At 44.3% G+C, this 26,667-nt stretch overlaps 1 protein-coding gene across 2 annotated transcripts in view; it reads right to left on the bottom strand.

The window, feature by feature from the left end:
* The window catches only part of qtgal (queuosine-tRNA galactosyltransferase), a 301,592-nt gene that overhangs the window by 88,649 nt on the left and 186,276 nt on the right, over positions 1-26,667 (bottom strand). For both annotated transcript variants that reach the window (XR_013889124.1, XM_080209035.1), the window contains exon 7: positions 4,824-4,919. Coding sequence is in view for 1 of the 2 variants with exons in the window: in XM_080209035.1 (XP_080065161.1) it covers positions 4,824-4,919 (96 nt within the window). In the remaining variant the exon portion in view is untranslated. The remainder of the gene's footprint in view (positions 1-4,823; positions 4,920-26,667) is intronic.

The following is a 26,667-nucleotide window of genomic DNA, read 5'->3' as shown; positions in this document are numbered from 1 at the left end:
TAGGAAAACTACATAATAGAAGATTGATACATTATAAAACCAACACATTTTCTGAGAGTTCCTGCAATTTAAAATTTTCCAGCTCACCACCAGCGATGGAGTAGGGAGACAGAGATCGGGAAAGTGAGGGAAGAGTGTGGGAGCTGGGAAGAATGTCAAAGAATGTTGTTCAATTGCAATTAGGTACATTTCTGTGCAATGGGCAGGCCAGAATCTGAAGCAAAAGGATGCAAAGAAGGAATGGTGGAAAAGCAAGAATCATGGAGGCACAGCACGTTCAAGGACATTGGGGAGAAATGGAGTCTTGTGTCATAAGCATCATTCTGTTAAGAATATAGACTGATAACACTCCTTTTGGCCTCTTGCCAAAGCCGCAGTGTAATTAGACATCAGGGACTTGCCAAGAGTGATCTAGTTGGAGCCTGTTTCCAGCCTTCAATCTCTTGAAATTTAAGTGCTATTTTGAAGGCTTTAACCTCCCAGTATGGGGAAAATCAATGGCTTAATTCAAACATGAAATCTGTTTATGACGTGTTTCTGTTTTCTTCATTCCTTATATGGGGCACCATAGATATTTACCGTGTCATTGATTGAATGAACATTCTAGGCATCTGCTCTTCGGATCAGAGCTTGTCTGATATGAACATGTTCCATTTCAGACCATTGACCACTTCTCCCATTCCTTACAATCTCAGCAAGCGGCTGAAAGAAGAGAAATAACAAGCAGGTTTCATTCTTCTTTTCCAACGTTCGGCGATTGAGTTACCGCGCAGCTAACAATCCAGCCCCTTGCTGGGGTTCATGGTGCTGACTGTGCTGGCCTTTCCCTGGAATTGCTTCAATTAAAAGTCGAGGTTTAGCAATAATTCATCTTTGGGCATCAAAAGCTAAGCACCAGAAGAAAAGGATGAATTCTTCTGAGAACAATTGCTGGTATGCTCCTTTGACAATCTGACCTTGATTGTAACAGAAATGGACCGTAACGATCGTGGAAATGTATCACTGCCAGCCTTCCCTCCCACTCTCCCTACAAAGCATGTGTTGTATCTCAGTCGTCCTGTCACTTTGAGCTGGGTCTGCAACCCTTCATTCGCGACCTTGGCATGCTGTCCCTCTGCGCATCAATTACTGCACTTTTCTGTTTACATCAAAGAACCAGCAACTCCCCATCAACCAGGATCAGTCCTAATTAAAATAAAATTCCTCTGCAGCAACATTTATTTTAGTGCTTGGCATCTGAATTCGTTTGAAGTAGATATTAATGAATCTCAGTGATACGATAGAGCCATTAACTGAACACAAACATTCAGAAAATAGGTACTGCAGATAAGGCACATGATGGCTTCTTTCAAATTTGAGTGAGTTTTTTTAATGGGGGAATTTATTACCCAAAGGTCATGCACTTTTAAAATTGGCCCTTCTTTTTAAACTTTCACGTAGGCCGCGCACCAATGCCTTGATTTAAAAATTCTTATCCTCATGTTCAAATCCCTCCCTTTCTCTATAAACTCCTCCAGTCTGACAAAGCTCTGAGGACTCTACATTCCTGCAACTCTGGCTGCTTGTGGATCCTGATTTTCATCCACCTACCAAAAAAAAATAAAGAAATCTGCTTCCTTAATTCTCATCTTCAGTAATCCAGGTCCTAAACTTGACAGTTAAAATAGAATAGAATAGAAAGGACTCCCTACAGCGCTGAAGGAGGCCATTCAGCTGTTGAGTCTGCATCCAGAACAATCTCATCCAGGTCCAAAACCCCACATATTTACCCTGCTAATCCCACTGAGACTAAGGGGGTAATTTAGTGTGGCCAATCCATCTAACCTGCATATCTTTGGACTATTGGAGGAAACCAGAGCACCCAGAGGAAACCCACGCAGACACGGGGAGAATGTGCAAACTCCACACAGACAATGAGTCAAGGCTGGAATTGAACCTGGATCCCTGGCGCTGTGAGGTAGCAGCGCTAACCATGGTGCCACTGTGCCACCCTGTCCCCTCCCCCAACCTCTTCTTCTCCGGCTCGCACTCCGCCTTTTAGACACCATTTAAACTAACTTCTTTAGTTATTTTGCTATCCATTCTAAAGTCTCCTGCATTGGCTCAGCATCAATTTTTCTCTGATTATGTTCCTGTGAACACTTTGGGACGTTCTCCTGCATTGGAGATAAATAGTGCTGAATGGCATCTTGGCAGTCTTCTTCTAGATCACTATTAAAGTTACTGCGCAGAAGCTGAACTGGGCCAGCCACATAAATACGGTGACTACAAAAGCAGATCAGCAGCTGTGAATTTTACCATGAATAACTCATCTCTTGACTCCCAAAACCCTGTCCAGCACTAGTCAGGAATGCGATGGAATACTCTCCACTCGCCTGGATAGGTGCAGCCCCAACAACTCTCAAGACGTTCAATACCATCAAAGACAAAGCAGCCCACTTGATTGGCACTCCATCCACCACCTTCAACATCCACTCACTCCATCACCCAATGCACAGTAGCTGCTGTTTGTACCATCTACAAGATGCACTTCAGCAACTCACCAAGATTCCTTTGACTCCACTTTCCAAACCTGAACTCTTGGCCATCTAGAAGGACGAGGACAGCAGATGCAAGGGAACACCATCACCAACCAGTTTCCAACCAAGCCACAGACTTGGAACTAAATCAAAAGTTTATTTATTAGTCACAAGTAGGCTTACATTAACACTGCAATGAAGTTACTGTGAAAATTCCCTAGTCGTCACATTCCGACGCCTATTTGGGCACACTGAGGAAGAACATATCATGGTCAATGTACCGAACCAGCAAGTCTGTCGGACTGTGGGAGGAAACCGGAACAATCAGAAGAAACCCACGCAGACGTGAAGAGAATGTGTAAACTCCAAGCCACGTGAACCAAGCCATGAATCGAGCCCGGGTCCCTAGCGCTGTGAGGCAGCAGGGCAAACCACTCTGCCACTGTGCCAACCCCCCACCCCCGCCCCTTCAAATCGCCATTTCTATGATGCCATTGAGTCAAAATCCTGGAACTTCCTTCCTAATAGCACTGTGGATGTATCTAAACCAGCAGTTCAAAAAGGCAGCTTACCACCACCTTCTCAAGGGCAGTCAGAGATGTGCAAAAGAAAATGCTGGTCTAGCCAGTAATGCCCATGCCCCGGGAAAGAAATTTAAAAACGTTAGCTCTCCAGGCATACCCAAGAAGGGTATGGTGTGATCTCTAACTTAAAGTTCTCTACCCAACTTGCAGAGAAACAAGAGGGTGTACAAGTGCTGCAGTGCAGAGTGTTGGGTAGAGGGGAACCCCAGAGAAAGTATCTCGCGACACATTGAATTCTGGACAAAGGATGATGCAGTTCCCGAGACTTGACTTATGCCTGTGATCTCCCGCCTGTCCTTTCAGTGACACCACAGTGGGCAGTTATCCAAAGGAGGCTGGATGCTTTCCCACAGGGTTCCACTGGCTCAAATGTTACTGCGCGCGCCTAGGGTCCCATCTTACCATTGCGTTGCACTTCGGTCGGGTGTGAGGCCATTAACACGTTCCGCGTTAATTGAATTAATGAACTGCTCGTCCAACTTTATCAGCATTTCCCCCTTTACCACCACATTTGCCAATCTGGAATCGGGCCAGAATGGACATGCTGAATAAAAGTCTGCTGAAGAGGCGAGTTCAGAGCTTCCAACAGCTCTTTGACTTGGATCGGTGGTGGGTGGATGGTGGTGATGGGGGAGGCAGATCAGATCATTCTCTTGTTGGGGGGGGGGGAATGGAATCCCAATCATTGCCTGGTTGGGGAGGGGCAGGGCAGAGGGAGGCAGGAGCAGGATCATTCTCTGGTGAGGGAGGGAGGCAGGAGGAGGGGTGATTGTTCTCTGGTTGGGGGTGGGGGTGGCGGGTGGGGGTGGGGGGGGGGGGGGGGGTGGAAGAGACCAGATGGATCTCTGGTAGCGGAGGGGGGGGGCAGGCTGCCACTTTGCAGGCGTTCGGTAGGGGGAAAGGGGGCAGAGAGTCGCGATTGATCTGGGTAGCAAGGGGGTGGGTAGATAAGGGGGGGCAGTTACATTGTAGGGATGAGGGTGATGTCTGTGGGGGCCATCGTTCCCGGGCCGCTTTCTCTGCTTTCTGTGGCCTGGGAGCGATCTGACACGGGCGCGCTTTTTCAATCGTTTTTGTAACTGCCCACGCGCAGTTCAGAGCTCCGATCGTTTTCAGACGCGCAATTCTTTTTCAAGGCTAAGTGTGTGTGGGAGCGCCTGAGAACAGATTTCTAAGTCGGATTTGAATTGCACCCAGATTCAGCACTTAGAATGAAAATGGTAAAATCAGGCCCTTAACGTATCAATCAAATTCCTGTGGAAATGTAGCATTATTAATTTGGCATGCTCAAAATTTTTAAATGAATGACATGAATTAATTTTGTTTAATCTCCCAAGGGTTCAAAGATGTGCAGGTTAGATGGATTGCCCATGCTAAGATGCCCCTTAGCATCCCAGGATGTGTGGGTCAGGGGAATTAGTGGGGTAAATGTGTGGGGTTATGGATACAGGGCCTGGGTAAGATGCTCTGTCAAAGAGTCAGTATAGACTCAGTGGGCTGAATGGCTTCCTACTGGACTGCAGAATTCCATGATTCTAAGAGTTAATTACACTCAAATTAATTGAACAACTTGACAGTTGCAGGATTGCCAACGACTGACTCAGAACAGTCAGGAAGAGCATGTCTATTTTATTACTTTCTAACCAAACTGGCAGATAATCTATATAAAGGCTGATGATCCTTTATTTTCATTCTATTCTGAGTGGGCAGCTGTACTCACTTTTCCACCTTCGTCAAACGTCCCAACGCAGTCAAACCATTCTCGAGAGCAGAACCAAGTTGGCATGATGACTGTGGGGCCATGGGAAGTGAACGCCTGTCAAAAGGAGATAAAGAGCTTTGTTAAACAACCTGTGGATTAACTCTCCCGGAACTTTCAACATGTCATCGATGTAGACGAACATCTCGCCAAGGCCATCCCTACACCTCCACTTCTTGCCTTCAAATAACCACACAACCTCAAATAGACCATTGTCTGCAGCAAACTACCCAGCCTTCAGGAGAATAGTGACCACGACACCACACAACCTCTACAAGATGTGCCGGATCATCGACGCGGATGCCATTCTCTCACGTGAGAGCATCATCCACCAGGTACACGGTACATACTCTTGTAACTTGGCCAACATTGTCTACCTGATGTTCTGCAGGAAAGGATGTCCCGAGGCATGGTACATTGGGGAGACCATGCGGGCGCTACAACAACGAATGAATGAACACCGCTCGACAATCACCAGGCAGGAGTATTTCTTTCCAGCCGGGGAACACTTCAGCGGTCACGGGCGTTCAGCCTCTGATCTTCGGGTAAGCGTTCTCCAAGGCAGCCTTCACGACACACTACAACGCAGAATTGGTGAGCAGAAACTGATAGCCAAGTTCCGCACACGAGGACGGCTTCAACTGGGATTGTGGGTTCACGTCACACTATCTGTAACCCCCATGACTTGCCTGGGCTTGCAAAATCTCACTCACTGTGCTGTCTGGAGACAATACACATCTCTTTAACCTATGCCTAACCCTCTCTCCACTCACATTGTCTGTACCCTTAAGACTTGATTACCTGTAAAGACTCGCATTCCAACCATTATCTTGTAAATTGAGTTTGTGTCTCTATATGCCCTGTTTGTGAACACAAGTCCTCACTCACCTGAAGAAAGAGCTTGAGGCTCCGAAAGCTAGTGCTGCCAAATAAACCTGTTGGACTTTAACCTGGTGTTGTGGGACTTCTTACTGTGATTAACTCTCCCACCAGGGAGCAGAGGTGTGCCCTCCTTTTCCCGAGGTTTGCTACTGATGGACAGATGGGCATCTTTACTTTTGTGTAATAATAATGTAACACAATCCGTAACTTCTTTTTGTATCCTGTTGCTTTGTCCATCTGTTCATTGCTGCTGATGGAGGGTGGGGGGGTGGAGTGTGTATGGCCTGTTCCTAGGCTGCTAACACTCCCAGGAGACGCCAACTGGGTAAGATACTCTGTCAGTCAGTCAGTTGAGACTCAATGGGCTGAATGGCTTCCTACTGCACAGCAGGGATTCCACGATTCTAAGATTTAATTACAGCATGCAGTTGATGTACAGCATCTACCCCACCCTGATATTTCTTCATGGATATCCCTGCTCATCTCAGCTGGGATAGTGAACAGAGCAGACTAGGTATTCGCCCTAGTCTGCGCCATTGACTGCCAGTACAATAATAATCCATCAGAATGCCCAACTTAAACATCAAGACAATTCCAGGAAAAAGGTGCTCTTCTCTCCATTTGCACCAATGCCACATGCAAGGGAGTAGAGAAATAGGAAGATAATGCGTGGCTGGAATGATGGTGCAAGAGGGAGGGCTTTAGGTTCCTAGGACATTGGGACTGGCTCTGGGGAGGTGACATCTGTACAAGTTGGGCGAGTCGCACCTGAACAGAGCTGAGTTCCTTGCAGGGTATTTTGCTACTGCTGTTGGAAGGGCTTTAAGCTAATTCAGCAGGGGTGTGGGAACCAAGGGGAAATATCAGAGAGAAACACCAGGAAGCACAAAATACTGGGTGGGACAGATAGCACAGAATAGAGAATAGTAAATTAATAGATGAAGTTGGATTAAGGGAGCAAGTAATGATATCTATATCAGGGGACTGATGCAATGGCCTAGTGGTATTATTGTTGGACTATTAATCCAGGAACTCAGCTAATGTCCTGGGGACCTGGGTTCGAATCAACAAAAAGTATCTGGAATTAAGAATCTGCTAATGATCATGAAACCATTGTCGATTATTGGAAAAACCTATCTGGTTCACTAATGTTCCTTTAGGAAAGGAAATCTGCTGCCCTTACCTGATCTACCCTACATGTGGCTCCAGAGCCACAGCAATGTGGTTGACTCTCAACTGCCCTCAGGCAACAAGGGATAGGCAATAAATGCTGGCCCAGCCCATGTCCCACCCCATGTCCCACAAGTGAATAAAAAGAAAATCAGGATGACTCAATGTATGTGAACGCATGGTGTACAGTAAATAAGATTGGGGAGTTACGAGTGCAGTGTATTGTGGAAATATGACGTGGTGACTACAGAGACCTGGCTTAGGGAAGGGCAGCACTGGCTGTTAAATATTCCTGGGTACAAGGTGTTCAGAAAAGATAGGAAAGGAAGGAAAGGAGGAGGAGAGGTGGTGTTGATCAAGGAGAACATTGCGGTGCTGGAGAAAGGATGTCCCAGAAGGTTCAAGACAGATTCAATCAACAGGAAGGGACAAAAAGGGTGCAATTACATTTCTTGGATGTAGTCTGTAGACCTTCAGCTAATGAGAAAGTTGTAGGGGGAAAAACCTGCAAGACAAAACAACTGAAACATGCAAACATTATACACTGGTTATAACGGGGAATTTTATCGGATGTAGACTGGGACAGTGTAGCGTAAATGGCAGTGACAGAGAAAATGTTCCTACATTGTGTTCAGAACAGTTTTCCACAGCAGTATGTGTCCAGTCCAACAAAAAAGGATGCACTGCTGGACCTGGCTCTTGAAAATGAGGTCAAGTAGATGAAATGTCAATGTGCAAACATTAGGAGGCAGCAATCATTGATTATAAAGTTTAGGATGATGGTAGGAAAGGACAATAGGCGAGATGATGGCATTGTGATATTGTCACCAGACTAGTAATCCAGAGAGCTAAAATAATACCCTGTTTGAATCCCACCAAGACAGGTGGTGAAATCTGAATTCACCTTCTGCACTGTAGGGATTCTATGGTTGTACTTCATAACATTTCAACTACATGCTGTAAGTAGGGGAAATAATTAATTTATGCCAAAATTATTCCAGAAAGCATCATTTTCACTGCTTCTGGAGGAGGGGAGCTGAAAGTCAACTTTTGCAAAGAAACAAAATGCAAGATCAAACATCTGCTGTACGCTTCACATGATTTTCCTTTAATTCAAAGTCAACAGAAAGGAAATTTGGGCAAGATTGTATAACAGATTGCAACAGTCCTTTCTGCACTTCTGCCAAAATTGTGACCCGCCCCTTTTATGTCAATCACAAGAATAAGTTTTAAGTTTATTTATTAGTGTCATAAGTAGGCTTCATTTAACACTGCAATGAAGTTAGTGTGAAAATCTCCTAGTCGCCACACTCCGGAGCCTGTTTGGGTACACTGAGGGAGAATTTAGCATGGCCAGTGCACCCAACCAGCACAGCTTTTGGAGGAAACCACAGCACCCAGAGGAAACCCACACAGACACAGAGAGAATGCGCAGACTCTGCACATACAGTGACCCGTCAGGAATCGAACCCGCGTCCCTGGCACTGGGAGGCAGCAGCACTAACCACTGTGCCACCGTGCCGCCAGGAATAGGGCAGCAAGTGGGGTGAGTGTAGAATATCACCGAGTTATTTGTGGGATGTTGCACTGTGCCAAACTGCCTTCACCGGTCCCTTGTGTTGTTAGCATATATCTTCTCTAAACTATTTTTATTTCAATGTTAAGATCAGCACTCATTTTATGAAGAGAAATGTTTCTGACAAGCAAAATGACGGTATAAACAAAAAGCTTTAAAGCTGCATTAATAGGTGTTCCTAATACCCAATTATCACATCCAGCTCTTCATAAAGCATCAGTCTACAAGACATGTCATCCATATTGCAGTTCATTCCAGCTTGTAACCCAATATGACGAGAATTATTTGAGATGTTCAGCTAGAGACGTATTTCCAATCTCTGTGCAGCCTGGTGACCACATAACATCAAACACACATCACGCTAATTCAAGCTGTTTGAACCAGATGGGACATATTTCAATCATATGTGATGTAACAATGCCAAAAATTGCAGACACGCAGCTTATGTTCTAGCTGATCTCATTAGGGCAGCTCCAGATTCTGACTGCATGCATCATAAATAAACAAGGCTTTGATAAATTGAAATACAACACAGACTTCCTATAATGAAGCTGTCTTGGTGAACTAGTCAAAAAGGGACACTATGAATGAGTTTTGCATGGTTTTCCTATTACGGTGACAACTATACTCGTAATGTCAGTGTGCACGGTCCTTCAGACAGTGCGACAGCAACAGACTCTTATGTCCTCATTTTCATTGGTGTGGACTTTTCTAATAGTTCAGTTGGTAGCACTCTCATTTTTAAGTTACAGATTGTGAGTTCAAGATCCTTCGGAGGGGCTTCAGCATGTACGGGTCATCAAGGCATCCGGGGGTTGGGCAGAAAAATGGAATTGATATAGAAGAGCGACCTTGATCTTATAGGTCATAGAACCCTACAGTGCAGAAAGAGGCCCTTCGGCCCGAGTCTGCACCGAACACAATCCCAACCAGGCCCTACCCCCATATCCCCACATACTATACCCACTAATCCCTCTAACCTCCGCTACCCTGGACACTAAGGGGCAATTTCTTAGCATGGCCAATCAATCTAACCTGCACACCTTTGGACAGTGGGAGGAAACCGGAGTACCCGGAGGAAACCCATGCAGACACAAGGAGAATATGCAAACTCCACACAGACAGTGACCTGAGCCGGGAATCAAACCCAGAACCCTGGAGCTGTGAAGCAGCAGTGCTAACCACTGTGCTACCGTGCCGCCCACTGATTGGCAGAGCAGGATTGTGGGCTGTATGGTTCCTGTTTCTATTTCTTATGTTCCTATTGTTAAGGCCCAAACCAGAAACTCCAAGGAATATTATGCGGTTAGCCTAGACGTCAACTTTTGCATTTGATTTTGGCATTATGGTGAGCATGATGTATTTCACTCTAGGTATGATTCAAGTGATCCACTAGGAAGCTTTTATCAAAACAAACTTTTTTAAAAAAACATTGTTAGAATATAATACAAAGAATTAGTAATAACTTTTACCAAATACTTAGACATGGCAAAGCATAATCCTTAACAGCGAGCTGTCTGTTAAAACAATACTTCATTGACATACATCCTTCAGAATTAACTAGCACAAAAAATAAGTATGCTCACATGATGCTAGATTTTCAGTCTTTTAACACTTCTGGACAGAGATCCAGACAGCAGTTTCCAAAAGATCCACTCTCATACAGCAGAATCTCTGAGAGAGAAACTTATCTGCTGGCAGATTCCAGACACTACTCTCTCTCAAGTTCAAAAGCAGCTTCCAAGCTTCACTATTCTGTATAAGCCCAGCTTCCTTTGTCACATCACTAAACTTGTCAATCATCCCAATCAAGTCCCATTCTGCAAAGTCCCACGGGAGAACAGTAAAACAGCATTAGTTCAGATTAAAACCAGCATTCTAGCCATTAGAAGCAATTTTGCTGTTGAAGGAACAATACAGGAGGCCAGTAGACACAATGGCTCCAATAACATGGAAGGGACTCCTAGAAACATTCTGCGCAGAAATATTACTAAAATACATTTCTTAAATGTACAGTATCATAACATCATATTCTTATAAACTAGTGTGGTACAGAAGGAATGTGATCTCAAAACCTGCTTTGGCACAGATGTTAAATTAAAGCCCTTATGCCTTCTTGGCTTGATATAATAGATCCCATGGCACTGGTTTGAAGAAGAGCAGGCAGCTTCTACCCAGTATGCTGGCCGATATATATCCATCAAATACAGAAGAGATTAGCTGGCCATTAGCACACTGCTGCGGGCTAATTGCCTCTCACACTTGCTACATTACAGCAATGCATGTGTTTGTCTTCTCATTTAAGAAATGTCACATTTCTCTATAAATGGAGAATACAGATTTTATATGACACATTTGCAAGATTTATCTAAAATATTTGGGATATATTTTTTGTAGAATGAAATCCATACGACTTGTTATTTATTTCACTGCTGTTAAGTTTTGTGCGGCATGGTGGCACAATGGTTAGCATTGCTGTCTCACAGTGCCAGGGAGCCATGTTTAGTTCTGGCCTTGGGTCACTGTCTTTGGGGAGTTTGCCCATTCTCCCTGTGTCTTCGTGGGTTTCCTCTGGGTGCTGTGGCATTCTCCCACAGTCCAAAGATGTGCAGGTTAGGGCATTGCCCATGCTAAATTCTCCCTCAGTATACCAAGACATGTAGGTTAGATGGATTAGCCATGGTAGATGTGTGGGGGTTACCAAGATGGGGCTGGAAAGATACTCTCTCTGACAGAGAGTTGGGGCAGACCCGATGGGCCAAATGGCCTTTTCTGCACTGTAGGGGTCCTATGATTATCAGTACAGAGTACAGCTTACTTGCCATAGTTGCTACTAACAACCCAGGGACCTGGGTTCAATTCCAGACTCAGGTAACTGTTTGTGTGGAGTTTGCACATTCTCCCCGTGTCTGCATGGGTTTCCTCCAGGTGCTCTGGTTTCTTCCAGGAGTCCAAAATTGTGCGGGTTAGGTTGATTGGCCATGCTAAATTGACCCTTAGTGTCAAGAGGATTAGCAGGGTAAATACGTGGGGTTATGCAGATAGGGCCTGGGTGGGATTGTTGTTGGTTCCAATCCCTGGCATTACATCATTCATCTTCAGGATCAGGCACAGAAAATACACATGAACAATCCTGATGTAAAACAGTTAAGTTTCTGTTTCTAAACGGAAGGACAAAAAAAAGTTGAAAAATGGTAGCTAGGCATCTGACTTTGCTGGAAATTAAATGTATTGTGTCACATGAAAAGTATTAGTGAGTTTTAAAGCATGTCCATTCTTGCCACAGCATGCCATCCCGTTGCACAGCTTAACCCCCTCCAAGACATCTCTGGAACCACCAAGTTCGAATTGTTCTTCGCAATACGTCAGCACGCACACCAACAAAGCAGACGATTCAGTCTGCAATCTCAGTCTGATTAATTAAATCTAAACCCTCTGTGGTAAGTAGGATAGAGAAACAACGTCTGTGCTCCAGGCTGCAGTGGTACAAAGACCCTGTTGTTTCAGTCACAAGAAAGATGCTAAAAAACCTTCCAAACAATCGGCACACAACCAGTTCTTTGTACGTGGACAAGGTCTAAAATTGTTGGAATAATCAAGCGAGGCTACGGTAATGCTCAGCACCAGAAGCACAAGACCCTAATTATTTTGTTTGTACAATGTGGTTTGCACCATATTGATAAATGCCAGCATCATAATATTATTATCTGGATGTTACGAGCACAATTTTGCTCCCAGGGAGTGAGTGATATGGCTGTGAACCAAAGTCTCGAGGACTGAGACTAAATCAACATTTCTGTAGTTTTGAAATTTTCCTTGGAATTTGGATTGACTGTTCCCTCCTTGCTGCCTTAATTTTATTAAATGCTGTGGAATCTCCTGTAAATGTGCTCGCGGCCAGCTGCGCGCTAACTGCAATGAGCATGAGTTCTATGTACGGGATGAGACGAGTGGTGTGTATGGCTGCTGCAAGGACATGGAACGAAACCGCGTGCTCAAAGCTACTGTAGTGTTTTCCTGGAAACTGTGAGCCAATTAGGTTTCCTGGGATTGTTGAAATTAGAAGATTTGTCCCCAACTTGGCAACATTTCTGAAACCATTACATAACCTATTGTGTCAGAGCAAGAAGTGGAAGTGATCAGATCAACGCAATGATATCTTCAGGCAAGTCAACGACACGTTACCCAAGTTTGAAGCTCTTATGCATTTTGACCCTACTTCACCCGTACAGTTAGCATCTCTTTCTGGTGTAGGAATGGTGTCTCCCACACTGTACCAATGGGTGAAGAAAGACCCTTTTGCTTTTGCTCCTCGAATCTTGAGCAAAGCTAAAAATAACTGTGTCCAGACTGAATGGGAAGCACTAGGGATCATTTCTGGAGTAAAGAAATTCCATCAGTTCCTGCAATAGGATCAGCGCCCATTAACTATCTTTGGACTACATATGGGAATTCTCTCACTTGTAACAAGTACAAAGCAAAATGGACTTTTGTCTGCACATACTTATACTATTAAGTGGCAACAGTCAAGTCTACTTTGTAATCCAGATGGATTTTCAAGATCGCCATGACACAGCTTGTCAGACAGCTCGAAGGGGAATATTTTCTACTTTGTGTTCTCAGAAATGATGGATATACTTCCACAGAGAAAGACTTCAGGACTAACACCTAACTTCAATCTGGATTAGTCCAGGAGATTGGAGCATTAAGCACACTCAGGGTGTCTTCTACTGGGGCTCAGAGTGTTTATTTTGCCACCACTGAGGAAACGGGTGTTAGTGAAGCTACATGAGGGCCATTGCAGAATTGTATGCATGAAGGAAATAGCAAGAAGTTATTTCTGGTGGCTTGGGCTGGGTGCGGAACATGTTCTTCTTGTGCAAAGGTAAGAAACCTGCCACCCTTAGCACCGGTACATCCATGGGAATGGCTTGAGGAGCCTTGGCAATGTCTGCACATGGATGTTGCAGGACTTTTCGAAGGACATCCGTTCTTAGTAATGGCTGATGCTCACACCAAATGGCCGGAGGTTATTGTGAAGACATCTGCCTCATCTGAAAAGACTACTGAGAAGTTTGGAGAAGTATTTAGTTGCCTTCAATTTCCAGAATAGCTGGTAAGCCACAGTGGATCTCAATATGTCTCACAGGAATTTAAGAACTTCCAACAAGAAAATAATATTCGACATATTAAATCCACATCATATCACACCACTCTTCATTCATTCATGGGCGTCGCTGGCTGGCCAGCATTTATTGCCCATCCCTAGTTGCTCAAGGGCAGTTGAGAGTCAACCACATTGCTGTGGCTCTGGAGTTACATGTAGGCCAGAGCAGGTAAGGGTGGCAGGTTTCCTTCCCTAATGGACACCAGTGAACCAGATGGGTTTCAATGCTATTAATGGGCTAGTTGCATGCTTTGTCCAAACCCTGAAACACACTTTGAAAACAACCAAGAAACAAGGTTTGCTTGTCAAATGCCTCAACAAATCCCTACTGATTACCACACATTCCATGACCAAGACCTCTCCTGCCTTACTCATATCAAAAAGACAACTGTTTTCCACATTCGATCTCTTCAAAACCTCCAAAAACAAAGGAGGTTGTGCGACAGCAACAAGAAGCATACGTGGAGCAGTGTGAAGGCAAGACAAAACACTGAGTTTTCCACCAAGGACAAGGAGTTTCGGCCTAGACCTACTCCACAGGAGAGAAATCGGTTCCTGCCATTATCCTTGCGCAGACTGGACCTGTCTCTTATACTGTGCAAACCAGAGATGGCATTATCTGGAGGAGGCATGCAGACCAGTTATTGGCTGGAAGAAGCAATTAGCCTTATGAAAATTCAGGTATACAAAGTCCTGACTTGAACCGTCCTGAACCCCTACACTACCAGACATCATTGAGAAAAACACCTCACCTTCTACTCAGACACACAGGCAATCTCTAGTTCCTAAATCAACGCTGGTTAAACCAACACTGATGAAATCAGTGCAAAGATGAAGATGCCAGAGGGTCCCATCAGTGTGAAGACGACACCAGAGGTTCGTGGTCAACCGTTCCGAGAACAACGTCCTCCAGACCTTCTGACTCATTGACGAATGCTCTTGTTGAACTCGTTTTGGGACGTTCAATTTAAATGTGGGGGATGGGAGATGGGGTAAACGGAAGGTTATGTATTTGTATTTATGCCTTTATCGCACTAGAGCTATGCTGTGTTAACGTATGTGCCGGAAATGATGCCCGCTGTGGCTACTGCTGGCACTCCAGAGTTGCCAGCCAAACTGATTGGTCGGCAGGTCTTTAAAGGGAGGATTCTTGAGTGAGGGGCTTGAAATTGAGCCCAGCCAATTAATGCTCCACTCAGCATTAAACGGCTGCAGGCAGGGAGGATGCAGTCCCTGCTGACTCTTCTGAAAACCCCACTATCCAAAATGTCTTCCCCCATGTTTCTGACCTGGAAATCACTCCATTATTTGTGCAATAACTAAGATGGCAGGATTCCACCCAGGAAGTTCAGAGTTTGGACTAAAAGTCATACAAATAATAATTCATTTCAAAAGTTTCCTTCACATGGAACAGATTTGCTGGCACCACCTGCTCTAGTGCTGGACATCAGCCATACAGGCAAATTGTGCTGCTCAGGCCTACACAAAGAGCAAAGAAAATTACAGCACAGAAACAGGTCATTCAGCCCTCCAAACCTGCACCGACCATGCTGCTGGACTGAACTAAAACCCCCCACCCTTCCGGGGGCCATATTCCTCTATTCCCATCCTATTCATGTATTTGTCAAGATGCCCCTTAAAAGTCACTGCTGTATCCGATTCCACTACCTCCCCCCGCAACGAGTTCCAGGCACCCACTACTCTGTGTAAAAAATCTGCCTCTTACATCTCCTTTAAACCTCGCCCCTTAAGCCTGTGCCCTCTAGTAATTGACTCTTCCACCTTGGGAAAAAGCTTCTGACTATCCACTCTGTCCATACCCCTCAATCTTGTAGACTTCTATCAGGTCACCCCTCAACCTCTGTTATTCCAGTGAGAACAAACCAAGTTTCTCCAATCACTCCTCAGAGCTATTGCCCTCCATACACTATATCCCGAACCCGGAGACGGGGGCAGGGTAAATATGGGAGAGGATGGGGAAACGGTTGGAGAGGGCTCGGGGGCTGGAGGGAGAGGGTTCTCTGCCAATTATTTTCCAGGGCAGCCTGTTCTGCCTTGGTGAACCACATTGATGCTGCTGCCTAGGACCTCTGTGGCTTGGCCTAGAGGAGAGTGTCCTGTTAGTCTGCGCCATTCTTCCTTCACCCTCGGTATATCTCCAGCCCTCAGCTCATTCCTCGCCCTGCCATTCCGACCAAAGCTTATGTTCGGGCCTCCTCACACCCAGTCGGGTTGCCGCTTTAGTGATGACTAAATGTATTCCTGGAGGTTTCATCACATGACCTGCCCCCATGCTTTAGCCATTCGTCAACCAACACATTCAGCCTTATGGCATGCTGCCTTCTTTCTCAATTGGAAAGCAAAGAAAAGCTCATCATCGAATTAGATGTTGCTTGACTGTCCACCAAATAGCTTTTATCCTCCAATATTCTTATACCTGGTAAGGAGAAACATTAAGAAAAAGACAAAAATAAAACAACCCTTTTAATGTCCCAGAAATTGATCTTCAATTCCAAGTTATTCCAAGCTAACCCTGGAGGGTTGACAACTCCGATTTGATTAAATGTAGCTCTTCTACTGCCTTGGGGTGGAGGGTGGTGGGGGGGGGGTTACTGTCTTCTTTGGAGAATGACTATTTTTAAATGGGAACTACTATATTCAGTTCAAAAACAAGTCGAAACTTTACGTATTTCATACACTACAGGGGCAATAGCTGGAAATTTTAATTTTGTTTAGAACATGAAAATTTTACCCATTAGAGGCAGTACAATGAGGGAGCCAGTGTCTCCCCGAAGATAGGGAGGGAGCTGATTTAAACCTAGACGAGCATGTGATATTTTTCTCTCTGAATTTCTATTGCGTAAGCTTGTGGAGCAATAAGCCCCATGAGCTAAACTCGACATCCAAGTAAAAATACCAGATGGGAATGACTCATTCTTCACCAGTATCCTTAAAGGTTGAAGGAATGGTCTTGGGGGGGGAAAAAAACACAGCTCATTAAGAAAGAGTCAAATGATGTGAGGTCACCCTTGACTCAACACAACGTAGCTTTAATAAAACAATTGTGGAACCTTTTGGAGAAAGAGAGAGAGAGAGACCATGAGCATTCACTCCTGTCTGAACATGAGGAAGAAGTAGAAAGCATATGCCTGGCCCTTTACATCAGGACTCTCAAGGTCCATTGGTCCAAAGTCGGGCCATTTTAATTTGAAGTGTCAGTTTATTCTGAACAAATGTGAACTTGCACAGAGCACAAGGAACCCACCACCCCCCCGGGACCCCTGCATGATGCTGCCATGGAGTTTTTACACCATTTGTTTACTCAGACTATTACTGAACGCCGTCGCAATTTAAACTGCACATAACCAGCTTGATAAGATCTGCTCTAATAAGCTAAGCCCTGTGCCGCCTTATCTCCACTGCTGTTTGTTCCTGCTGCTCAATTCCTGTTTGTCCATGTGCTCAATCTCACATCAGAGTCAAAAGTGTTTACCATCAATCAGTGGAGTGTTAGAAACAGATAAATCCTTGTTTAAACTGCTCCAGTTGGTAATAACAAAGGGTGAATGGGTCAAAGCCCCAATGTCATCTACCTTTTAGCATGCAGTGAAAGAATTACAAAACAAATGCCCCGGAGGTGTCTCACACTCAGAGTTTCTGGGAGTGAGCAGGCCATATAATGTGACTACGTGTCGGGAAACATTAAGATGAGACAGAACTTGTTTACTGAGAGTTAACTGAACTCCAAAGATGAAATGACAATCTTTTGCTCGTTCTATTATGAGAATGTCATGCGGTGTCTCAACCAAGTTAGTGATGATAAAGAGAGTCAAAGGTGGTCCCAAAAACGATCCCCATTAAAGACTGTAAATGGCTATTAAAATGTTGTGAGTACAGAAGACTCCTTCCACTGAGAATGAAGCAAAGTTACAAGGTTTGTACTCTGATGCCAAAAGCAGGCAACAGGTTTTCATGCCACAATACTCAGGGAAGAACCCAGTTGATTCAATATTTCCATCAAAACCCTGAGTTCAGCCATCTAACAGACTCCCAAACTGTTGCACACTATTACAGCTTTGCTTGCACTGTTTTCAAAGGGGTAGATAAGTTTGGGGTTATGAATGGTCTGACCCATTTGGATGTGGAATACATCTCTTTAGTTAGGGTTAAGGGTTAACCTTAATTTCTTTCGGCTGGAAAAAAGTGGGGTAGAATGGGACTAAATGACATAACCTGGGGGATCTGCCCAAAGCGTATCCACAACGTATCTCTAAATAAAGCTGCACCAGTCACCAAAGACAATGGAAGTGTTCAGGATAAATGTTTGAAGACAATGGTGGGTTCTGACAAAGTAGGCTGGTAAACATTCATCGGAGATGAAATTGGACCTGGATAGCAGATGGAAACAGGCAACATTACACTGGTCACCTGTCACACGTACATCATAATGGGCAATGGATACAATATCACTTGTTTGGTGTCGCAGACCAGTCCAATTTCACCCCCATGGTAGCACTATAATAGAAATAAACCAGCATACATTTCCATAGTGCTTGCACTTATTCCATCAGGATATCACCTCTCAGCCAATGGAGGATTTTTGAAGCATGGTCACTGTGTTTGATTTGATTTATTATTCTCACATGTATTAACATACAGTGAAAAGTATTGTTTCATGCGCACTATACAAAGCATACCGTTCATAGAGAAGGAAAGGAGAGGGTGCAAAATGTAGTGTTACAGTCATAGCGAGGGTGTACAGAAAGATCAACTTAATGCAAAATAGGCCCATTCAAAAGTCTGATGGCAGCAGGGAAGAAGCTGTTCTCGAGTTGGTTGGCACGTGAGCTCAGACTTTTCTATCTTTTTCCCGACGGAAGAAGGTGGAAGAGAGTATGTTGGGAGTGCATGGGGTCCTTGATTATGCCGGCTGCTTTGCTGAGACAATAGGAAACGTAGACAGAGTCAATGGATGGGAGGCTGATTGCCTCCTGAAATGATCGAGCATGCCACTCAGTTCAAGGGCAATTAGGGATAGGCAACAATGGCTGGCAATGATGCCAGCGACATCAGCATTCCATCAGAGAATAAAAGGAAAACGTTTGGGAGAATTGAGCACTGTGCAAGTACATGCCATGTGACTGGAGCAAACAGCAATATTGGCTCCCGTAACTGCACATGGATACTCTACCACTGTATACAAAGTAGTAAATGTCACATTAAAACACTGCAGCAAATGCCTCAATAACTCCCTCGCTAGAGGCGATGCCAAATCACTGTGAGAATAACCCCTCTGCTTGTTGCAACACTTTCTGGCAAATGTTGATCCCTCAATTAGCACCACGCAAAAAAACATAATCCATTCACCTCATTGCTATTTGTTGGTGTCTTGCACAGGTTGTTTGCTGTCTCTCAGCCAACAATTTGCTGGGGGAAGGGAGAGGGAACAAAGTAGGGGGGGAAAACAGCAGTAACTCACCCATGATCTAGCAGTAAGACCAGGTGCGGGATTTTCCATATCCTCAGCCTTCAAATCTGCCAGCTAACCGTGGGATGGTGGGTGAATACTGGGCAGGGCCACAGCTTCAGCTGGGATATATTGACTCTAAACAGGTGTGGGAATCTGACTCTGGATGCTTCTGACAGCAGCAGACCTGCACCCGCAATTACTAAGCATTCCGTACAATGGGATTACCATTGGGCTATCAATTTGTTAATTAGTTAGGTTTTGAGTTTTAAAAGAGCACACATTTAGGTCCTTCCAGATCACCTGTCTTTCCTGCAGCCTTGAGGAGTTCATGTTCCAAGCTTACATATGTTGTGAGGTTGCAGCCCCTCTTCGATCATTCGAAGGGTGGGGGGTGGGGTGGGCACATATTGTGCATTATATTTTTTGGAGTGTCACAGCGGTTAACATTACGGCCTCAGAGAGCCAGGGACCCAGCTTCAATTCTGGTCTTGGGTCATTGTCTGTGCGGAGTCTGCATGTTCTTCCCGTGTCTGCGTGGGATTCCTCTGGGTGCTCTGGTTTCCTCCCACAGTCCAAAAGATGCGCTGGTTAGGTGTACTGGCCATGCTACATTCTCCCTCAGTGTACCCAAACAAGCGCCGGAGCGTGGTGACTAGGGGATTTTCACAATAATTTCATTACAGTTGTTAGTGCAAGCCTACTTGTGACACTGATAAATCTTCAATCTAATAAGTTTCCTTTGAAGTCTTGTCCTTTTTTAAAATCTGATCCTGCTTAAAAATGGGGCACTGTATTTTAAAAAGGGTGACTCCCTGATGAAGGAGCAGCATTCTGAAAGCTCGTGGTTCTAAATAAAACTGCTGGTTTTTAATGTGGTGTTGTGAGACTTCTTACTGTGCCCACACCAGTCCAACGCCGGTATCTCCACATCATGCCTTAAAGAGATGTTAACTTGTTTAGTATTTCATTTGTTATTGTGAGAGTCAATACTCAGGCCCCGCTGCTCCTGCACCCCCCCAATTTGGCGCATCCATCATTTTGGGTTGACTGTCTCCTGGCAGCCACAGGGTCCAAGGGTAGGGAAATGCTGAAGAGAAAGATCCTTGGGAATCAATGTGGTTGAAATCCTGTCATGAGCAGAGTTCGCCAAGGGAGAGAAAGCTGGTACACAGGCAGGCACTTGTCAAACGCGAAGCAATAAAAGGTTAAATAAAACAAAGGATTATTTTCAGCAAGTCCATTCGAAGCAGCGCGAAAAGAAAATAAACCTGTGCAGTTTAATGGCATCGCAATTACTTGCATTGCTTTAATCGCTGTAAATGGGTCTCAGACTTATTCTTAAAGGCCCTGATTAGATCACCCTCTCCCCAATATTCGGGCCACCTAGGTTGCAATGATATACTTCTCTGGATAAGAATTTATGTATTTGGTGATGTAATCAAGCTCGCATTAGACCTGCCTCGGGATATTTTTCCCACAACCTCTTTCAAGCGACTCGCATAATGCATCTTTTACCAAGGTTCAAAGGAGCAGCCGAGCTGAATATGGTTCCGCAAAAGTCACATCACAGCAAGAATTTTGATGCCAATAAGGATCTCGAGGCACAAAGCCTGTTGTTTTCAATCACACGCCAATACAATTACCAGCTCCCCACAGCAATCCTGTCATTCCACCCAAAACGAGACACTGCAAACAGAGCAGAAAATTCAGTGTAATCTGTGGACATAAACAGATATCACACTCAGTCAGGTCTCAACTCCCCGGCTCTCATTTATCAGAATTGGTTGTGGCACTTGCTTAATCCCTATCAACTCACAGGGAGAGTCTAAGTGCAATTACTCTGAAGAGATTCAGCAAGAATGATTGCTAATCTGGGTGCATGGTGGTTAGCACTGCTGCCTCACAGTGCTAGGGAGCCAGGTTCAATTCCCAGCTTGGATCACTGTCTATGCAGAGTGTACACGTTCTCCCTATGTCTGTGTGAGTTTCCTATGAGTGTTCCGGTTTCCTCCCACAGTCTGAAAGACGTGCTGGTTAGATTCATTGACCATGCTAAAGTTTCTCTCAGTGTACCCGAACAGGTGCTGGACTGTGGCGACTAGGGGATTTTCACAGTAACTTCACTGCAGTGTTAATGTAAGCCTACTTGTGACACTAATAATTAAACTTAATCTAATACTCAGTTTTATTGCCTGTCTGGACTTTTGTTGATTTGTCATTTTGAGGGGTGCGGTTGCTGTTGAGTTCATTTGGTGGGTGGTGCCCCAGTACACAGGGAAGCACAGAGGACTGGTGCACGTGTGGCTGTCAATGGTTGGTGGCGGTGGTTGGCCAAGTTGTTGGAGAACAAAAAGGGCAGAAGGTAAGGGGAGCCCAAATTACTTTGGCTGGAGAGATGGCTTCCAGCGGGATATGAAGGATGGAGATGGCAAGAGGTGGAGAGCAATGCATTGGGAAGGTCAGGAGGAATGGGATGGCTAGAGGGGGATGGATGAGATAATGGAATTGGTTAACTGTGGCAAACTGGCAGGGATAATCATTTGGTATGATTCATTATTCAAAAGCTATACTATGTACTAAAATGAATATTCATTAGGTTTCATAATGCATTCAAGAGATGGTTAAGTATAGCACTGGGGCGAATGGGATCAAAAGTTATGGGGAGAAGGGAGGATTAGGTTATTGAGTTGGATGATCAGCCACGATTGTGATGAATGGCAGAGCAGGTTTGAAGAGTCGAATGGCCTTCTCCTCCTATCTGCTATGTTTCTATGTTTGAAAGAAAAAGTTTTGGAAAAGTTGTCAGTCAGATTAAAAGAACACAGCAAGAGGTTGATTCTATCGTCAGAGAAGCTGATGCTAGTCTACGCTCTCCAAATATTTCTTCACATATTTCTTGTCCAACGGCAATGGACTTTCCAACACACAAACTGAAGGAAGGAATGTTGCTACTAATCTTGAATCCTGAGGAGGGACACTGTCATTGAATGAGATTGGAAGTTAGGAAGCTCTTTCCTTTGATGATAAAGTTATAACAGGCAGATTTCAAAAATATAGCGTGCTTATTCTTTGATTAAGTTTGAACCCATCATGTATAAACCTGCCATTTTAACTTGAGAGAAAGCAGTTCTCCATTTTGTATTCTGTGACGATAAGACATCTACCTTATTGACATTTGAATTTATATATCTAGGCAATACATGTGACCTTATGTCAATTTTTCAGCATGAGTTTTGATTCTGCTGAAATCTTTAGTGAAAAGATAATGAGAAGTCCTTATATTTGAGGATATTTTGCTACAATAAAGATATAATTTGACTGTAAATGATTTGCAGATTTCTGAGTCTTCATTAATGATCTGGGACGTTGTCTAACAGTCTATTGCAAACAGAGACAACAGAGGTGGACTGGCTTGCTTTAACTTTCGACTTCTCATCTCTTGGTGGTGTTTACATATAGCTCTAATCGTGTGTCAGGAACCCTCTGTGACCTTGCCAATCGAAAAAGTGTTCCCCTGGGTACTGTTTACTAAATTTTTGAACTGGTTTACAAGGAATCTTTGGAATTGCTTAGTTTCTATTTTAGTTTATTTATTAGAGTCACAAGGCAGCAAACTGGCAATGAAGGTACTGAGAAAATCCTCCAGTTGCCACAATCCTGTTTGTGTACACTGAGGGAGAATTTAGCATTCTTTTTCATTCATTCATTCGTAGGATATGGGCATCACAGGTTGGTCAGCATTTATTGTCCATCCCTAGTTGCTCAAGGACAGTTGTGAGTCAACCACATTGCTGTGGCTCTGGACTCACATGTAGGCCAGACCAGGTAAGGACGGCAGATTTCTTTCTCTAAAGGATATTAGTGAATCAGATGCATTTTTCTAACAGCTGACAATGGTTTCATGGTCATCAGTAAATTCTTAATTCCAGATATTTTTTGTTGAATTTAAATTTCACCATCTGCCATGACAGGATTCATACCCGAGTCCCCAGACATTAGCTGAGTTTCTGGATTAATAGTCTAGTGGTAATACCACTAGGCCATCAAATTCCCAATGGCCAATGTACCTCACCAGCACACCTTTCAGTGTGTGGGAGGAAACCAGAGCACCAGGAGGAAACCCACGCAGACATGGGGAGAATGTGCACTCTGTACAGGTAGTGACCCAAGCTGGGAATCGAACCTGGGTCCCTGGTGCTGTGAGGCAGCAGTGACAACCACTGTGTCACCATGTGGTTTAGAAAACATATTGCCTCATGACAATAAATGAGTTAATGGCAGATAGGAGGCAATGTGAAACCCTGTTTATGTTGAATGGTTTTTTCCTGATGCATTGGAGATTGAAATGAACAATTTGATGTGAATAAAAGCCTTTGCAATGTATTTGGAGGTAGGAAATGATTTTCTTGTCTTGCCAACACTGACTGTGCACTCCTTGTCCCAAGTTTGTAGAATGCATAATAAAGATAAGTATTTTGGACTGCAACTAAAATCAACACTGCAGCCTGTTTACTTATTCCACCACAGTGAGACTCAGCCAGGTTGGATCAGAGGCAACGGAGCCGGGGGCAAGTCAGATCTCAAAAGCAGATCCCATGCCTGAGAGTTAGGAGTGGAGTCTGGTCCTGACAGCAGGGTCGAGCGTGAAATAATTACAAGATCATCAGTACACAGCTATCGACAAAATGTTGTTAATTAGTAAGCGCGGGGTACTGCCTCAAAAAGTAATCAATACCTTTGTTTATCTCTTTCTCCTTGGAAAATTTACCCTGATTTAATGCGGCAAGGCTGTCCAACACAGAAACAAGCCAGCAACAAGGTTCATTGTCCTGAAGAAGAGTCTGATTCGAGTCGAAACATTAACTCTGTTTTTCTCTCTCCACAGATGCTCCCCAGACCTCCTGAAGAGTATTTGAGACACTTTCTGTTTTGACTTATTCTTTGCATATCTTCAATAATTCACTTTTCAGCCTCTTTATCGTGGGAGGGCTGTATGTGTCAGGTCTGAAGGAAGAGCATGTGCCCAAAGCAAGAGGCTTTTTGTTTTGCAAGCAAAAAGTTGAAGCCTGCAAAGACCCATTTCTTGACTCAAGCTGATTTCAATTTCAGGAGCGTCTGTTGTGGGTGAGGCAGAGAAGCTGTTGAGGTCTGAGAGACAGAATTCAGTACAGTACTTTACTGTTGTACAGTTATAATAAAACCTGCTCTCCTCCTCTCAGGGCTGGTTTGGGTGAAAAAATACAGGAAGTACCTTTTAGAAGGCTTCCCTCATTGAAGGGACGTGGGCGTCGCTGGCTGGCCAGGATTTACTACTCATCCCTAGCTGCCTGAGGACGGTTGAGAGTCAACCACATTGCTGTGGTTTTGGAGTCACATGTAGGCCAGATCGGGTAAGGACGGCAGATTTCCGTCCCTAAATGACGTTAGTGAACCTAATGGGTTTTTTCCGACAATCGACAATGATTTCATGGTCACTAGTAGATTCTTAATTCCAGATATTTTTTATTGAATTCAAATTCCACCATCTGCCGTGGCGGGATTCGAACCCAGGTCCCCAGAACATTCACTGAGTTTCTGCGTTAACTAGTGATAATACCAGTAGGCCACCGCCTCCCTTGCAGCAGGTGAGGCAGAAGAGCTATTTTAAAACTAGTGAGGGTCAGCATCGAGACTGTAAATCACTCAAAGCAACATTGACTGAAATGCTTTAGAGATGTCCTCACATGTCTCTGAAAAGGTCAAACTTTTCCATCAAGTGATGGTGACCAACCCAAATGAGAGAAAGTTCCAGAGACTTCGAGGGGAGCACACAGAGGTTAGGTCAAGGTGGTGAATGGAGTGAAAAAAAACCTCAGAAAAATCCAATGTGGCAGTGGTTGGAGTTTGCACATCCTCCCTGTGTCTGCGTGGATTTCCCCCAGGTGCTCCGGTTTCCTTCCACAGTCCAAAGATGTGCGGGTTAGGTTGATTGGCTATGTTAAAATTGCCCCTTGGTGTCCTGGGATGCGTAGGTTAGAGGGATTAGTGGGTAAAATATGTAGGGATATGGGGGTCGGACCTGGGTGGGATTGTGTTTGGTGCAGACTCGATGGGCCAAAGGGCCTCTTTCTGCACTGTCGGGTTCTATGATTCTATGATCTCAGATCCCATCGAGACACAATGAAAGCAGGTAACCCCGAACCCATGGGAATGGAGGAAGAAAAAGAGACTGGCGAATGTTAACTAATTCGAATTTGTACAGAACTTCTTCTACATTTAATGATTTGCAAGTTATTTTAGCATGGAATGTACAGGACGGTACAGTATTTCAATTTGTATATTTCTCACCCAGAAATAAGCAATGTCCAATGGAATTGAACTTCAGGTTTAACAGTGATTCCTGAAGTTTATTTATGGGTGTCACAAGTAGGCTTACTGCAATGAAGTTACTGTGAAAATCCCCTAGTCGCCACACTCCAGCACCTGTTCAGCTATACTGAGGGAGAATTTAGCATGGCCAATGCACCTAACCAGCACATCTTTTGGGCTGAGAGAGCAAACTGGAGCACCTGGAGAAAACCCATGCAGACATGGGGAGAACGTGCAGACTCCGCATAGATAGCGACCCCAGCTGGGAATCAAACCCAGGTCCCTGGTGCTATGAGGCAGCAGAACTAACTGCTGTACCACCATGCTGAACCCATGATTCACTTAAAGTTGTTACGCTTAAAGTTGTGATTTCCAGGATGCAACTACAACTTTAAGGGAGGAACTATTGTACTGAGTGTTAGCACTAGGTTAATCATAGTAAAGTGGATACTTGGGGAGGACTTAGAGAAGGATTGATGGCAAGGAAATAATTTAATCTCTAGATTGAGAAAAACGAGCAAGGTTTGAGCAGTTTATTGTCATCTAAATCCCAGGGATAGAATCTAATCACTATCCATTTTTTAAATCAGATAAACTTTGGAATTTGTGGGGGAGTTTTATTTTATTTCCAATTGTCAGCACACTGCCAGCTGTTTGTGCCTGCAGACGTTCACTCGAAATGAGGTCATTATTGAAACTTGATGGAGGAACAATCTGCGGGTGATTCTTGGAAGATGCTACGAGGGTTATTTTCAGTGAACACCCACTTCAGTTACACTAAAGAAAATAAGATGGCAGGGCAAGAGAAGCCATGATGTGGAGATGCTGGCTTTGGGCTGGGGTAAGCTTAGTAAGAAGTCTCACAACACCACGTTAAAATCCAACAGGTTTATTTCAAAGCACAAGCCACAAGCTTACGGAGCGCTGCCCCCTTATCAGGTGAGTAAGTGGGAGTTCTGTTCACAAACAGGGCATATAAAGACACAAACTCAATTTACAAAATAATGGTTGGGATGTGAGACTTTACAGGTAATTAAGTCTTAAAGGTACAGACTGTGAGTGGAGAGAGGGTTAAGCACAGATTAAAACTGTCCTGGCTGGAGACAATACACATCTCTTTAACCTGTGCTTAACCCTCTCTGTGTTTGTACCTTTAAGACTTGATTACCTATAAAGACTCGCATTCCAACCA

Source organism: Carcharhinus amblyrhynchos, chromosome 21 (assembly GCF_965287045.1).
Source record: "Carcharhinus amblyrhynchos chromosome 21, sCarAmb.v2.hapA, whole genome shotgun sequence".
Lineage (NCBI taxonomy): Eukaryota > Metazoa > Chordata > Chondrichthyes > Carcharhiniformes > Carcharhinidae > Carcharhinus > Carcharhinus amblyrhynchos.
Note: the sequence above shows the minus strand (reverse complement) of the source record. Positions and strands in the feature narration are given on the sequence as shown.